The 16658-nt window shown below is 41.9% G+C and overlaps 1 protein-coding gene across 1 annotated transcript in view; it reads left to right on the top strand.

Annotated features, from left to right (window-relative positions):
- DOCK2 (dedicator of cytokinesis 2) overlaps positions 1–16658 on the top strand; it is a 397882-nt gene that overhangs the window by 44166 nt on the left and 337058 nt on the right. The window contains exons 9-14 of the mRNA XM_038534784.1: positions 3760–3841; positions 8642–8777; positions 11427–11502; positions 12706–12782; positions 13362–13487; positions 14715–14839. Coding sequence (XP_038390712.1) covers positions 3760–3841; positions 8642–8777; positions 11427–11502; positions 12706–12782; positions 13362–13487; positions 14715–14839 — 622 coding nt within the window. The remainder of the gene's footprint in view (positions 1–3759; positions 3842–8641; positions 8778–11426; positions 11503–12705; positions 12783–13361; positions 13488–14714; positions 14840–16658) is intronic.

The following is a 16658-nucleotide window of genomic DNA, read 5'->3' as shown; positions in this document are numbered from 1 at the left end:
GCTTGTGGCTCAGACCATCGTTCCAGGTGGCGACCCTGCCAGTCTCTTTCAGTGGGCTTTTGGGCCAACACATAGTCCCATATTTGAGGTCCTATATTTGAAGTCCCAGTTGACATATTAGAATGCAGCTGGAGCATAATCCCTCTGCCTTTATGGAGAAAGTGTTGTCTCCCTAGCTTGATTGTTACGATGATTAAATGAGATCATGTACAGCGCCTAATGAATGGTAGTAATTTAGAAAATAATGGCTCTCCTGGAGACATTTGTGAAACATGGAGGGGCTATCCATCTAAGAAGACAGAACTGAGGTCTGTGCATGATCTCATTTAATTCTCATTAGTCCACGTCATTTGGGTGAGAAAATGAGATCCAGGAAGGTCAAGTGACTGGTCCAAAGTCATACATATTTATTAATGGCAGAACTGAGATTTCTACTTAGGTCCATCTATCTGATTCCAAAGACAAGCTAATTCCCACTTTATATTTTTTAAAGATTTATTTGTTTTAGAGAGAGAGAGAGAAAAAACATGAGAAAGAGGGGCAGAGGGAGAGGGAGGGAGAATCTCAGGTGAACTCTGTGCTAAGTGCAGAGCCCGATGTAGGGCTTGATCTCATGATCCTGAGGTCATGACCTGAGCTGAAACCAAGTGCTGGACACTCAACCGACTGGGCCACCCAGGTGCCCTCAGTTCCCACCTTAGTATGTCACCAAGGAAAAAGTTGTATAGAATATCCTGAATGGTTCTCATTAGGATTTCAGCGCTGTCATGGTAGAAAGCTATTCTTTATAGCAAAACTAAATCCCTAATATTAAAAAGCCAACCCAATTCACCTGGCTAGGCCTCAGTGAACACTACAAGTGAGTGTTCCTGCTCCCTTAGAACACACTTGAAATGATCTTTGTGCCATAGGCCCCTTGCCATTCCCTGCCAGCTATTCCCAAGGTACCTCTGACAAAGACTCTGAAAGCACTCATAGGACCCTTCCTGCCTCTCAGAAGACATGATTCTTCATGATCGAATTGACAGATTGCCTGGCCTACTGGCCCATCTAAGTGATGGATGATCTGAACCAGCTCTGTGGAAGGAAGCAGTGGATCAGTGACATGGCAGCTCTGTTCCCTGATGTGCCACACCAGATGATATGCTCAATGGGGCATGCCTGAGTGATGCCTCTGAGAGTGCCAGAAATACTGGAAAGCCCTCAGGAAACTGAGAGATGAGGAAGACGGGGAACAAAAGGGTCAAAAACCCAAAAAGGGGGTGGCAGGGGAAGTAGAAAACAAAGAAAGATGAGAAGAGGCATGATACAAGAATGGGGCAGAGGAACTTAGAAGTACTCCCTATGTTATTTTGACTCTAGATTGCTGTTCTTCCCCTAAAATATAAATTTTGTCTACTCCTGCCTAGCCAGGGTTGACATACAATGTCAAGGCAAGGCATTCTTTGGCAAAGGCAAGTGAGGGCATTCTCAAAGTGGTCCAAATGTGGACTGGGGACAATTTGGCTGAGGCTGGGCTTTCAGTGTTGGGATGAATTATGGTCTGATTCCAGTGGATGCGAGAAGAGATTTGGTTTGGGAAATTTAAGGTAAATTTCTACAAGACAAAAAAGAAGCAGCTTAAATATCAGGTCAGTGGCAAGGCTCATTTTCCCCCAAAAATGCTCGAGGAATTCGAATGGTCCTCCCCTTTCTTGGAGGAGTGTCATGTGTGGTAGGTCCCACCTGTTTTGGTGCCAGGTGGGCCTTTGGATTTAGCAGCCAGGTCTTCTGTTCAGGGATGAGTAGAGCCAGCTTAGTCCCCTAGGTTGCTTTTTCTTATTTATTATTGCATTTTCCCTAAGAGAAAATTTTTGGTGCTTAATGTTTAGACCTAACCATCACTTGGTGCTACATGTAATCAAAGGTCCTGGGAAATACCCAGGTATTTCACTATGACATTCTGGAAATAACCAATTCTTGGTTATTGGCTCAGTCAGTTAAACATCTGACTCTTGGTTTCAGCTCAGGTCATGATCTCAAGGTAGTTAGATCAAGCCCCATGTTGGGCTCTGTGTTCAGCATGGAGTCTGCTTGTCCCTCCCCCTCCCCATCTGCCTCTCCTTTAGCATGCATGCATCTCAATTGAATAAGTAAATAAAATAATTTTTAAAAAGAAATTAAAGAAGGAAGAAAAGCTACATTTAACTTTTTAAAAAGATTTATTTTATTTTATATATAGAGTGTGTGCATATAAGCTGGGGGCAGAGCAGAGGGAGATAGAGAAAATTTTCAAGCAGACTCCACACTGAACATGGAGCCCCATCCATGCAGAGCTCAATCCCAGGACCCTGAGATCATGACCTGAGCTGAAATCAAGAGTTTGTGGATTAGCCAACTGAGCCACCCAGGAACTCCAGAAAAGCTACATTTACCTTGATTGAATTTTAACCAGTGGTTAATCCAGAGCTGTGTTCTTTTTGTTATCAGTTCCATTTCTCCTTTAAACTTGCTCAAACTATCCTCATTATTCTTCTAGAAGTAAGTAGAGAATGTAACAAGATGTTGGAGAGAACCAATTTCTAAAAACAAGGCAATTCCCCTTAACTTTAAATTCTTATTATGCTTTTTTGGGATTACTTGGTTTTTGAGCTTTATTTTGTTTTTATCCTAATTCAAAATACTGGGCATTTATTTAACACTGACACAATATATGCTCCTATATGGTATGGCAAACCTTATGACTTAACTCAGCAAACTTAAGTTTCTTTTAAGTAAAGAAGCACTATACTTCTCAATTTTCCCAGTGTGGCTGGACTGACTAGTATGAACCCCAGAAAGTGGCATATGGTTGCTACAAGATGCAAGATCATATGTCAGAACTGTGTGACTGTCCCTCATAAAATCCTTTAATGGGTATCCATTACTTTTAGGATCACATCAAAATCCTTGGATGGCCTACAAGGCCTACATGGTTTGGCCTCTCTAAGTTTTCTCTTATCACTTTCTCCTTGGATCTATTTTTTAGATGCATCAAGCTCCAGTCTGCCTCAGGGCCTTTGAATGCATGTTTGCTTTTCCTGAGACATTTCCCTTCCTCACTCTCTTTTCCTGACTAATTTTATTTACATGTCATATCCTGGGCAAAGGCTTCCTAACCACCCAGATTAGGCCAGACTTTTCTGATATACATTATTGCAATACCCTGAGCTTTGTCTTTTTAGCACAATTGAATATAAATAGTTGTCACAACTGCATTTAGATAGTTATTTAAGTGTATCTCACATAATGGCTAAGGCCATCTATGGCCCATCATAGTGTGATGTTCCATTCAAAGAAACAGTCCTATGTCCAATGGATAATTTTTTAAAAAATCAAATCTTTATTTAGTCTTGAAAAGGGAATGAAATGGGAAGGGTAAATGCATTCTTAATGTCCAGCAAAACATAACCAAAATCCTTTCTCCCTCAGTTCTCCCACTCCTAATTCTACAGAGAATGCTGTTGCTCTTAAAAAAAATTAGGTAGCTGGGCCAGAATTTGCTTAGCAGATAGGGGAGGGAAAGAGACTGTGAATGTACATGTTAGTGATTCTTTGTCCCCCTGTCTCTGTTGGGCAGAACTGCGATCACTTAGAAAGACGGAACAAGTCTGTTTCAAACACTACCAAGTCCTCAGCAGCCAGTATTTGTCGAAGCACACTATAGAGGCTCAGTGCATATTTTTACCAAAACATTGTTGAGCCCCAGGCAGTAATGGGTTGCCACTCTTCTTCCCACAGTGAGAACTACTTGGTGCGATGGGGCAGCAAGGGCTTCCCAAAGGAGATCGAGATGCTCAACAACCTGAAGGTGGTCTTCACGGTGGGTGTGCTCTGTCTTCTTATCTGTCTTCCATACTCACAAGGGTATGATCTTGGAAACAAAGCCAGTCACTTGGTCAGGAGGGAGCTTGACTTGGGTGCAGATCTGTGTTCTGGGCTTTCTGGAGAGATTCAGAGCAGACAGGGAGGGGGGTTGCTGTGTGCCCTTTGGAAGCTGTTAGGAAGATGGATCTGCCTCTCTCTCGATCTCCCTCCATCTTTCTTTCTCACTCACATGCACACCAAGAACACATGCAGAGTACTGTGTAAACAAGTACAGATCGTTTCCAGCAATAATGTCTACGTGGACTGGGTATAGCAGCTATTCTGATTTATCAGTTAATTCATGGTTAACCTGAGTTTCTGTCTGGCTCAGACTTTCTGAAAACCTCTCTAAAATGTACCAGAAAAAAAAAAAAAAGACCTTCTAAGAACATTGACTACATTGGTAAAGTGGATATTCTGAACATAATCAAATCATAGGTGGCTAAAGATCTTAATGAGATCCTTAGATCATTCTTCTATATACCAATACTCCCTGGGCAAGACATATGTAGAAATGTTGAGATCAATTGTTAGTTGGATGATTTATGTCTGAAAGTGAGCCTGGCTTTTTAGTTCTGGAAAGACAAATGGTGGGAAAAAAGAAGATAAGGGTTATTATTTCCACCAAAGACCTATCTCTTGTCCTATTTCCATGAGGGTGTGTTAAGAGTGTGATCTTTAGGTACCTAAGGATATTGGTGTTCTCTGCATGCTCCTTTGGGGAGAAGAGCATTTATGAGATTTTTCACTCTGTTGCCTGCATTAGCAAGGGAAATAACAGAGGAGGAGCCAGGGAGGGATTTGGACGTCAGCCAAACCTATGAGTTTGATCCAGGAGTGACCGACATGCTAGATTAACCTACGTTGCTCTACAATAATTTTCCAGTTACAGCCCATTAAGTGCAATGTCTTATGTTATGTCACAATTAGATTGGAGTGCAGCTGATTTATTTTGTTTGTTATTTCCTGAAAAAATGGGCTAGCGGCATGGAATAAGATCATAGTCCTAATTGCTTAGACAAAGTTTTCCTGGCATATATAAATGTGTCTCAGTCCTGTTTATCTATTATTAGTTAGAAGGAGGGGCCTATTTATTTTCTTGATAAATAGGAAAGTCCCATGGGGCTTCTTGATTAAACCAGGAGACAGATGTTTCATGAGAGGGACAGGGACAGGGAATCAATCAGTGGTTCATTTTGCAGGGAACCAATTCATGATGTAAACATGCAGCAAAGGGCATCAGTGAATTTGTGTCTCTCATTATCAAAGAGAGTGTGACTCTGCCAGCATGGAATTTTTTGCCCATGTCACCACCTCTTCTTCCCATGGCCAACGAACTTGGGAACCTTGGTTGACTGCTTTAACGAGCGGATGCTTCTCCATCTTGAAATGATGGGAGTCTTCATTTTGGAACAAGGAAGCTTATGGTGTTCTAGATCCTTTTATTGATTCAAGAGCTATCCAATGAGTACTTACTATGAGTAAGCCCTGTGTCAGGTATTGGGGATACAGCATGGAATAAGCTGATGGGAACCTTGCTCTCAAGGTGTGATGGGGGGAATTCTGAAAATAAGTAAGTGAATAAATAAACAAAATGTCAGAAGACAATCCATGCAATCAGATAATTAAAACAGGGTGATGTGAAGGCATTTGGCTGGGAGTTACTCTCACTCGAGCATTGAGGTGATGTTTAAGTTGGAGATGAGATAAGACTTGGCAGGCATGTGCCTTTCTGGCCCCATTTCTCTTATCTCTGGCTGTTCGCTCTTTCTGGTTTCCTCTTTGAGGGTAGAGCCCTAGGAGCTGGCACATGGGTGGCGCCAACGATGAACTTGCCCCGTCTGTCTTACAAGCATTCACCCTCCTTGGCTCTATAAGAAGAAAGTAGAGTATACTATTTCCCTAAGAATTTGCCCAGTTTGGGGTTATTGTTAACACACAGGAAACAAGACTGAACAATAAAAGGAGTACTATTAGACTACTAAATAAAGTGACAGGTGTTTTAAGTTTTGTTGATCTTCCCTAATATGTCTGAGTTTTACAAGGCCAAAGTAAAAATGATTGAGAACGACCACAAACTGGAACAGTTCTGAGTGAGGACTCGGCATTTGTATACTCTCCAGAGAATAACCTGTGCTGGAGTATTTGCTATGCTTGTGTAACATGTTAAGATTCTCTAGTGCTAAGAGTCTTTGATGAGACAGCTCTTAAAGAACTGGCATCTTCCTTTGATCAAATTAAATCTTTTCAGAGAAGAGGAGTAGAATAAGCGTTTAGTTAAGAACCTTATAGGTTTATCTAGTAAGTTAGTTGCTAGAACTGCCATTGCAAAGTGCCAGAGTCTGGGTAACTTAAGGAACACATATTTATTTTCTCACAGTTCCGGAGGTTGGAAGTCCAAGATCAAGTTGTTTGCAGGGTTGGTTTCTTGTGAGGCCTCTCTCCTTGGCTTGCAGATGATCACTTCTCCCTGTGTTCTCACATGGTCTTCTCTACGTGTGTGTCGGTATCCTACTCTCCCCTGCTTAGAAGGACACCAGTCATTGCATAACCTCACTTTAGCTTAACCACCTCTTGGAAGGCCCTATATCCAAATACATTTTCGAGGTGCCAGGGGTTAGGACTTCAGCACATGAATTATGAGGGGACATAATTCAGCCCATAACATCTAGGAAGGATCTTTTCAGATGCCAGGGCCTTTGTGGTTCTGGAATGCCTCTGAAAGTTACCAAACTAGATATTTCAAAAACATGAAAATTCCTAATGAGACAAGAGAAGTAATTAAGGACAGACGTCATTATAAAGGAAACAAAACTTGAGGTCTTCAGGATGGGAATGATTCGGATATACAGAGGAATAAGAGGCAGGTATCTGAGGCAGAGATGTGGACAGGGGGCTTAGGAAGAAAGAGCGAGTTGAAAGTGAGCGTCATGTGTTTGTGGAGCAATAAAGGAATCTTTGTGACAAAAATAGAGTACTTACATGCAGAGAATAGTGGGGAATTGGTTGGCTAGGACAGCTGGAAATACATTATGTCTGTGAACTTTCACGTCAGTTGGGGAAGATTAGCACTAATAGGGTAGAAAATAGGGAGCTAGTACTGTTGTTGTGGGGACAGAAGTGAAATAATGAACATGGCTTCTAAAGATACATTTGTAGGGGATTTCAGGGTGGGTGGGAGGAAGGAGTCAGACAGGCCAGAGAAAAGGATGTCCAACCATCTGCAGGTGAGGTAATTGGGATCTTAAATTCAGGTGCCTACAGAGCAGGGCAGGGGATATAAATGAGTGGCTGAGCTTCCTTCGTCGGAAAGCCCTCTTTCCCTTGTCTTCCCTTCCCCTCTGCCCCACAGGGAGAATTTGGAGAGTAGGGAAGCAGATGTCCATTCCCCCAGCTGGTAAAAGGACAGCCCTTGTATCAGTCAATAGTCCTCCAGAGAACCTGAACCAATAGGATATACGGATAGATGTATTCTAAGGATTTGGCTCCTGTGATTGTGGGGGCTGGCAAGTTTGAAATCTGACTGGCTGGCCAGCAGACCTGAAACTCAGACAGGGTTTCTGAGGCAGAATTTGTCTGTCTTGAGGCAGAATTTCTTCTTTACTAGAAAACTTCAGGTTTGGGTACTGGAGGTACAACATGAAGAGGCTTTAAGACCTTCAACTGATTGGATGAGGCACATCTACATTATGATAGATAATCTTCTTGACTTAAAGTCAACTGATGTTCATCAGACCTACGAAATACCTTCACAGCAACATCTAGACTAGTGTTTGGCCAACCACTAAGCACCACAACCTAGCCTAGTTCTCATCTGTAAAATGGGGGATGCAATAATGTATCTACCTTAGAGAGTTGTTGAGGAACAAACAAGACCATGGCTTATGAAAAATTTAGCACAGTGCATGATGCATTAGTGTAGTTCACCATGTCAGTGTTCTTCCTTCAAGACACATACTTGAGTGTGCTCCGACGTCCCCCTTGAAGTTTGCTTTGGCCACCTCCCTTGCTTTGGTCACTGAAATGCAAGCCAAAGTGATATGTCCATTCTGAGTGGAAGCTTTAAGAGCCAGTAAGTGATTTGCCACTTTCTCTTCTCCTGCTGTGGGGACAGTGGAAGCACCTGTTGAGATAAGATGGATCATCTGTCAGCTAGGAGCTCAGGGTAGGTAAATGAGGCCCCACTCATTGGCAATGCTCCAGCCATCTGCATTGGAAAGGTAGGCTGATCTAGAAGTAAAAATGTATGTAGTCTTATAAGCTCTGAGATGCTGGGACTGTTTGGTGCTACAACAACCCATTCCTGAATGATATACATACATCGAGGTGCTCAGTAAATGGTAACTATTGGGATTTTTTCCCCTCTTCTTTTGCTTTCTCCCTCAGTGGTGCTGAGCAGTGATGAGACAGATGAAGTCATTTGTAGAAAATGCCATTTGTATCCATCAGTTGACATGTAGGAAATGCTGCCTGTATAAGTGATATTGTACTTCTATCCTTCTCCCCCTATTAGTTTGAAATTGAAGAATTAGGATTGAACACCAGGGACCTGTCACTCAGTTTCCTTCCTAAAACTCACCTTTCTTATCAATGAAATGGTTGTGATCCTCTTAATTTCTACCTTTCCCAGGACTAATTGTATGATTGTTCCATGTACACTAAGTGCTAAGTACATCCCCACAATTTACTATTAGTAGGCTTTCTTTTCTACTTCTTAAAATGCATGATATGTAACTATTCATTTCCTGCCTTACAGGATCTCGGAAACAAAGATCTCAACAGGGATAAAATTTACTTGATTTGTCAAATAGTCCGAGTTGGGAAGATGGATCTCAAGGATACTAATACAAAGAAGTGCACGCAAGGACTGAGGCGGCCCTTTGGGGTGGCAGGTAATGACACACTACACACCATTAACTTTTATCGAAATGCAAATTTTATACTGCTGAATTTTAAAGATTATTTCTTTCCCTCTCCTCCCTGCCCCCCCACCACCAAATTTATACCAGAAATCTCCTAATACCTACATTTCTGGTGACTAAACCAAAATAATTGGTGACTAGGTCCAGATTTATGATGAAGGCAGTGAATAATAGATTCCTTGTGTCTGCAGCAGAGCATTGGGAGCATGGTGCTGTCTGAGCAGTTGTCGCCTTTGCTCCCCAGCGTGGTGAAGAAGGAAGAACAGTACGAGTGCGATCTAATTATGAGGAGCAAATCATTTTTTAAAAAAATATCCAGGACAGGAAATGCAGTTACACAGAATGAGTCACTGGCCACACATCTAAATTCCAGATGGAAGTGGACATTTGGAGAGTCAGTGTGACCAAATGAGGTTGCTCAAAAGCAACCTCACCTCTGCATTTTTCTCTAAGCCTTAGTTCTCTCTTGGAGTTTCCAAAAATTCATCATTCTTGTTCCACTTTTATGGTTTTTGTTATTTAACTATAACTGGCATTATTATTTACCTAATATATTTTCTTTTAATTAACCCACTTTAAAGTACCCTTTTTTATTAAAAGACCATTTAAAGACCTGTGGAGGGATCCCTGGGTGGCTCAGTGTAAAGCACCTGCCTTTGGTCCAGGGCATGATCCTGGAGTCCCAGGATTGAGTCCCACATCAGGCTCCCTGCATGGAGCCTGCTTCTCCCTCTGCCAGTGTCTCTGCCTCTCTCTCTGTACCTCTCATGAATAAATAAATAAAATATTTAACAAAAAAATAATAAAAATAAAAATAAAGACCTGTGGAAATAGCAATTGATATGCCAGTTTTATTTCTTTTTATTAAAATATATATTTTTAGTCATGTACCATTTATAATTCTTCTATATCATATCTAAACCAACAGTTTTGGGATGCCTGGGTGGCTCAACGGTTGAGCATCTGCCTTCAGCTCAGGTCGTGATCCTGGAGTCCTGGGATCAAGTCCTGAATCTGGCTCCTTGCATGGAGCCTGCTTCTTCCTCTGCCTGTGTCTCTGCCTCTCTCTGCATGTCTCTCTGAATAAATAAATAAAATCTTTAAAATAAAAATAAAAAATAAACCGACAGTTTTAGGTTCTTCCTTTCAAGGTACCCTGATCTGTATTCACAAACCAGTTGGCTCTCCAACTAGTCTCCTGGCACTGCTTGCAAAGTGGTGGGGTGGAAGAAGTTAGCTTATAATGAGCTAACTGGTTTTTTAACCAGACATTATTGCTAGTTAGCTAACTAGGTGACCTTGGGCAAACATTTTTTTCCAGGGCCTTAATTTCATTATCTGAAAAATGAGAGACTTCAACCTGATTCATTCGTGCCCTGCTCTGAAATGCTGATTCTATATAAGAGATACTCCTGACATCACAATGTACCTGTTAAGGGCAGTAGGGGTCCTTGAACCTTACCTTAAGATGTGCCTTTGTCCCTATCTGTAGTCTGCTCTCTTTTGTTTTCAGGTGACAACAATGGTGTAACAGAAAGGTTCAACCATATATTGCTTCAGGCATAGCTGGATCCAGGAACTCAAATTTATATCTCACTATCTTTCAGCTCCTATGTCCTCTTGTTTATTCTGAAGATGACTCTTCAATTAGTTCATAAAATGTGGGCCAGCTGTTCCAAGCTTCAATCCTACCAGTTTAGTAATTCACCTCTTTCCCTGAGTTTTAGTAGAAGCCTCAGGAGCATGAACATAGGCCATGTGCTCATCCCCTAAGCACTTACTTTGGTCCTCTGATTGGGCAAGTCCTATGAACAAGAGATTGCTCTACCCAAACTATGCTCACTGAGAGTGGGTGAGGAATAAATTCAAATAGCTAGATGTAGTCACTGGAAGATTATTACCTCAATGGTTTTAATGGTTCCTGACCAGGGCCTGGAGGGTTTGAGGTATTACGCTTTTAGGGTCTGTGCTATATTTGACTAAATTTTCTTCATGCCTCTCCCTTGCCCTCACATTCATTTCTATAATCCCCTCTCTAATGCAGTTCTTTACTTTGGTTTTATGGACCTTTAGTGGCTAATTTAAGGAAAAGTTTCAGAGGATTCAGGATCCTTCTGGAATTGCAGGGTTCAAAGATCCTATAGTCATATATCTGTGCATATGAGCATGTTTATGAAAAGGAGGTGAGTAGATTCTTAGGTCCCATAGGGGGTCATTGTGCTTGGGTTTTTTAGGCACTATAGGCATCCAATGCATATATGTCAAATCCAAACCTACTTGTTTAATTTCATTGCCACTGTTCTGACTCTTTACTTTTTGCCTCTGCTAAACCACAATCTCTTGGATATTTCTGTGGCCTGCTGACCTTCCAGCCAGCTTTGTCCAGAAGTGTTTGTGAGGTGCTGCACATTATGAACCCTTGCTGTCTGATGCTGACTTGCTTGCCTTTTTAGACTTTTTTTTTTTTTTTTTTTTTTGCCTTTTTAGACTTTTTAGACTTTTTCTTTTCTACAATCTCATCCCATTGACATCATTTCCTGGGAGCGGGAGGCCATAAATCATTAATCGATTTTTCTTTCCGTTTTTGTTTGTTTGTTTGTTTGTTTTGTTTGTTTTTAGTTATGGACATAACAGACATCATCAAGGGGAAAGCAGAGAGTGATGAAGAAAAGCAGCACTTCATTCCTTTTCACCCGTGAGAGATTTCCCATTTCTCTCCTTTCTCTTAAACCACACCCCTATTCATTGAGGGCTGCTCAAAAGCAAGGTGAACTGATTTCCCTCAGTTCCTGATTGGCCTGGGGGCGCTTCCCAAGAAGAGAGAGCAGGAAGAAAATGATGATCTCAGTGCCAAGGCACTTGAACAGACCAGCTTTTCCCCCATTCATTCCTCAGTTGTTATTTATTCAACAGAGTGTGATTGAAAGCTGGCAGGGGGCTGGGCGCTATGTTAAGCATGGGGTATGAAGCAGTCAATAAGATAGACATGGCCGGGTCTTTATGGAGCTTATGTTTAGATGGGGTAATGAACAGATAATCAACAAAAGATTAATGCATTAATTACAAGTAATACGGGAACAACAACTCTGTGAAGCAACAGCTTATCAGGAATATATAACAGGGAATTGTCACCTGGTTCTCATGGATAGAAATATCTGTGACTTCAGAGGAGGGTAGTGAGAAGGATAAATGTCCTTTTTCTGCCCTAAAAGGATTCTGTGAGAAAGCAGGACCCTCAGTTTGAGAATATCATCCTTACTTTGTTACCCCAAGGATGTCCAAGGAGAATGAGGTTTTGTTACTGGTAATGAAGTCAGTGACTCTAGTTAAGGTATGTAATTAGGACTGAACAGGAGCAGCTAGTCTTTGCCACCTTGCTGAACAGACGTTCTTTTTTGAGTGCTGAGGAATCCTTCCTTTCTAAAAGCATTCTAGAGGGAAAAAAAAAAAGGCCTTTACTTGTAGCACTGATATCCCCAAATCTCAGACCCATGTTGCTTTGTGAAAAAGAGAAATATGTTACTTTTTTTTCAAAAAAGATTTTATTTATTTGAGAGTAAGAAAGAGCTTGTGCATAGGTGGGAGGGAGGAGAAGAAGGAGCAGGAGAAGCAGATTCCCTGCTGAGCAGGGAGCCTGAATCCGGACCGAGGCTCTATCCCAGAACCTCTGGAAGCATGACCTGAGCCAAAGATAGATGTTTAATGGACTGAGCCACCCAGGTGCCCCGAGAAATATGTTTCCTGATGGCATGTATGCTGTCTGAGCTGGCATGGGCAGGCTCACTTTTTACCTAAGGTGTATGGAGGGGCTGGGAACTTTCTGGAGCACGTGGAACCACAAGGTGGGGACCCCATGAGAGTACCATGCAAGCATTTTGTGCTTTCTTTTCCTTCCCAGAGTGACAGCTGAGAATGACTTTCTCCACAGCCTGCTGGGCAAAGTCACAGCCTCCAAGGGAGACAGTGGAGGGCAAGGTACAGTGCCACGGTGTGCTGAGTGGGCTCAGCTCTGGCTTGGGAGTTCTTGATTCTTTGGAAAACAGATCAAAATCCGAAACCCTGGAAAATGTAGCCTTCCTTCTAGACAAGACTGTTGTGAAAAATGGGAGCATGTGATCTATGGAAATGGAAACCACATCTCCTGAATCGGGGAGGCATGTTCTAGTGCCCAAAAGAAGAGGTGAACTGATATATCCTGACTATCTCTCATGTGTCAGGCACCTTAATGTATCTCCATATTTGATTTAATTCTTACCACAGTTCTGTGAGATAGATGGTATCCATTCCACAAAGACTGGGCTTAGAGAGGTGGATTAATTTGACAGAAGCTGACACTGTTGGAAGTTACCAGTGCGATTCAGACCAACAGATGTCTGGCTCCAGAGCACCTCTGCTTTCCACCTTCCTTCCTGCTTCTCGGTTGGATCACTGCATCTGTAATTGTTTCTCTCTGCTTCCAGTGGTCTTCTCCAGGAAGAGCCCAAAGGGAGAGATGAGAGGGTGAGATTGAGAATACCTTGTAGTGGGCTTTTCATGGTGAGCATTCCCTTCCAGGCCTCTGGGTGACAATGAAGATGCTTGTGGGTGACATCATTCAGATCCGCAAGGACTACCCACACTTGGTGGACAGGACCACTGTGGTGGCCAGGAAACTGGGCTTCCCAGAGATCATTATGCCAGGTTAGGCCTTCCCCTGGGGTGGGGGTTGGGGGTGGAGTGGGGGTGGTGGTAGTTTGGCTTATCACATTTTCTTTTTAAAAAGTCAACCACTTCTTTTTCTACTGCCTTTTCTCTATTTCTCTGCCTGAAGGAAACCACTGAAAAGGATTCTTGTATATCTCAAAATCTTCCATACATTCATGTAATAAACACAAACACATAGATACACACACATGCACTTTTTTCCCCTCGCAGATGGGATCACACTTCATATGCTGTATATACCATTACTCTATATACTTTATACAGTGTTCTACAACTTGCTTTATCACTTAATAATTTATCATGGACATCCTGTCTACTTTACTACATATAGAATGATTCTATTCTTTTGGGGAGAATATTGTCACTCTCTTAAATTTTTAAACTAATTTTTTTATAACCAGAGGACTCCATGCCTGTTGTAAAATGTTCAAATAGCATGAAAAGGTAAAAAGTGGAATGTTAAAAGCTCTCTCAAATTTTTGCCTCCAGAAATAACCACTATTAAAATTGTCCAAATGTGTGTATAATAAAATAAAAACAAATGAGATTATATAGTAACACTGTTTTAAAACTTCCCTTTTTGTCTTTAACCTGCCTTAGACTTGTGTCCACAACTGCTCTTACTGATATACTCCTTTTCACAGTGTATAGTCGTCCACTGGGGGCCTGTGCTGTACCTGTTTTACCTGAGACATCAATTCCTTGTGCATTCCTCTGGGGGGTTTTCAGTTCTTATTGCCTCCCATTCCTGAAGACCCTCCAAACCTCCTTCCTGACCCCCGTGTTCCTTGGATACTCGCAAAATCACTCTGTCTGCTCCTGCACAGTAAAAGATCTGTGGCTGCAACTGTGGACTGTGGTTGTTATTCATGGGCCAAGGAGCTTTCCTTTGCCTTCCCAGAAGGTGTCACTAGAGGATGGAAATTCAATAATTTTAATGGAGAGAACACAGCCAATTTTGATCATCCCACCTACCTTTTTGCAACTGATGTCCTAGTGTTCTTCTATCCCCTTGTTACCTATTTCTCCAGCCTCCCTGATGAGGAAACAATGCTTTTTTTTGAAATGTGTCTGATCTTAATTTCATTAGTGGACAGTAAGGTGGGGCACTTGCCTTCACACCCCCACTCCCTGTGCCTTCTAGTCAGTGTCTCTCCTGCGGCATAGACACCAACTCTTGTCTCTCTCTCCCTCTGCCTGCAGGGGATGTCAGGAATGACATCTACATCACTCTATTACAAGGCGACTTTGACAAGTACAACAAGACCACGCAGAGAAACGTGGAAGTGATCATGTGTGTGTGCGCGGAGGATGGCAAAACACTGCCTGTAAGGGACTCTGCTGCTACTCTGGGTGCCCTGGCTGCCTTGGGTGCTTCTGCTCACAAAGATTTGCTTTTCCCATCCCAATGTGCTCGCTAAATGTCAGGTGCCTTCGAGATGGCTTTGAGCAACGTGATCTACATCTTTAGAACTTGGTTTGCATGCTGGCCTGTAGTAAGACCTCATGTTGTTTTTGTTTTTTTTTTTTTTTTTTGACCTCATGTTGTTTTGTCTTTACATCAAACCAGTGTTTCAGTGTCTGTTTCTTTCCTTTCATGATCCCTTCTTTTTCTTTTTTTTATTCTCCCCTCCCCCCCCCCCTTTTTTTTGCTTGGCCTCAGCTTACAGGTCAGCTGTTTGCTGTTAAAATGTTGTTCTGATTGAAACCTGAGCTGGTTTATTTGGGCAAAATCCATGGCAAGAAAAAGGATCAATACAGAGCCTTGGGCTGGTGTGGAGACTCAGGATGGCCTCAAAACAGACATTCCCAACGCTTAATCCAACTCCCTAGCACTCAGCTAGAAATTCTGGTGGAAAGCCTTATTCGTAATTGGTCTCCAGAGGGCCAACACAGTGTATTCAAGAATGCAAAGCACATTGCTATAAATATTTATACAGCATATGTCCTATACAATATTTCTCATGTGTGTTTACATTTATTTACTTATATTTCCTTTAAGGTTGTCAGCAATTGTGTCCAGTGTGTGGGAGGGTTCTGCTTCTCAATTTCTCATTTTGGAGTCCTAAGCTGAAAATAAAATCAGCTCTCAGCAGCCGTTTCAGCATGGGCAAAGATTCCTCTTAGGCCACAGTAGGTGATTAGATAGCACAGTGGGGTGGGGATGTGAGTATTGATAAGTCATCTGCTCTAGCCTTGGGGCCTGGGACTCAAGCAGATTTTGCTACCCTCTACCTAAGAACGAAACTAGCATTCACAGAGGAATTACTATATGCAAGATGCTGAGATAAGTATGATGCATTTGTACAGAGGAGGAAACTAAACCTTCAAAGGAAACAACTTTCCCAAGGTCGTAAATTTTGTACATGTCAGAGATGGGGTTTGAGCCCAGGTTTTGGGCCCTCTTAAACACTTGACACTAATGCCTATCCATTAAAAAAAAAAAAAAATCCTCCAGTTTATTTCTCCTTTCAAAAATGATGCTAATAGGGCAGCCTGGGTGGCTCAGGGGTTTAACGCTGCCTTCAGTCCAGGGTGTGATTCTGGAGACCTGGGATCTAGTCCCATGTCGGGCTCCCTGCATGGAGCCTGCTTCTCCCTTTGCCTGTGTCTCTGCCTCTCTCTCTCTCTCTCTCTCTCTCTCTCTGTGTCTCATGAATAAATAAATAAAATATTTTTTAAAAAATAAAATAAATTTAAAAAATGATGCTAATAACCACTTCTATCAAATTCTGAGAAGATTCATAATTATTTTTTGAATTTAAAGAAATCCCATTGTCTTTTTGTTGGTAAAGATTGGTCCTATTAATTAATATCTAGCTGAACAAAAATCCAAGTGTCTAACTCATCCTCTTTTTGTTGGATTCTGAAAAGTAAAGTAAGTGAGAGACACTCTGCTCAAAGGAACACAAAAGAAGAGCAAAGGGTTTTTATCTGAAAGGGAAATTGCATTTCACAAACGTATAGACCATTGCTTTGAAGTTATTTTTATCCAACTACCTGTTGGAGAACTTTTAAACCTCAGCTTCATTTTTAAAAACACTGATACACTTGCCTTCAATGTTGCCAAAGGACAAATTAGAAGGAACAGTTAACAGGAAAGCAGGCATTTTATCTCGCTTCTGAACCATTCTTACTTCCAACCCT

The sequence above is a fragment of the Canis lupus genome, chromosome 4 (genome assembly GCF_011100685.1).
Source record: "Canis lupus familiaris isolate Mischka breed German Shepherd chromosome 4, alternate assembly UU_Cfam_GSD_1.0, whole genome shotgun sequence".
In the NCBI taxonomy this organism is placed as follows: domain Eukaryota; kingdom Metazoa; phylum Chordata; class Mammalia; order Carnivora; family Canidae; genus Canis; species Canis lupus.
This window is presented reverse-complemented; position numbering and strand designations above follow the sequence as displayed.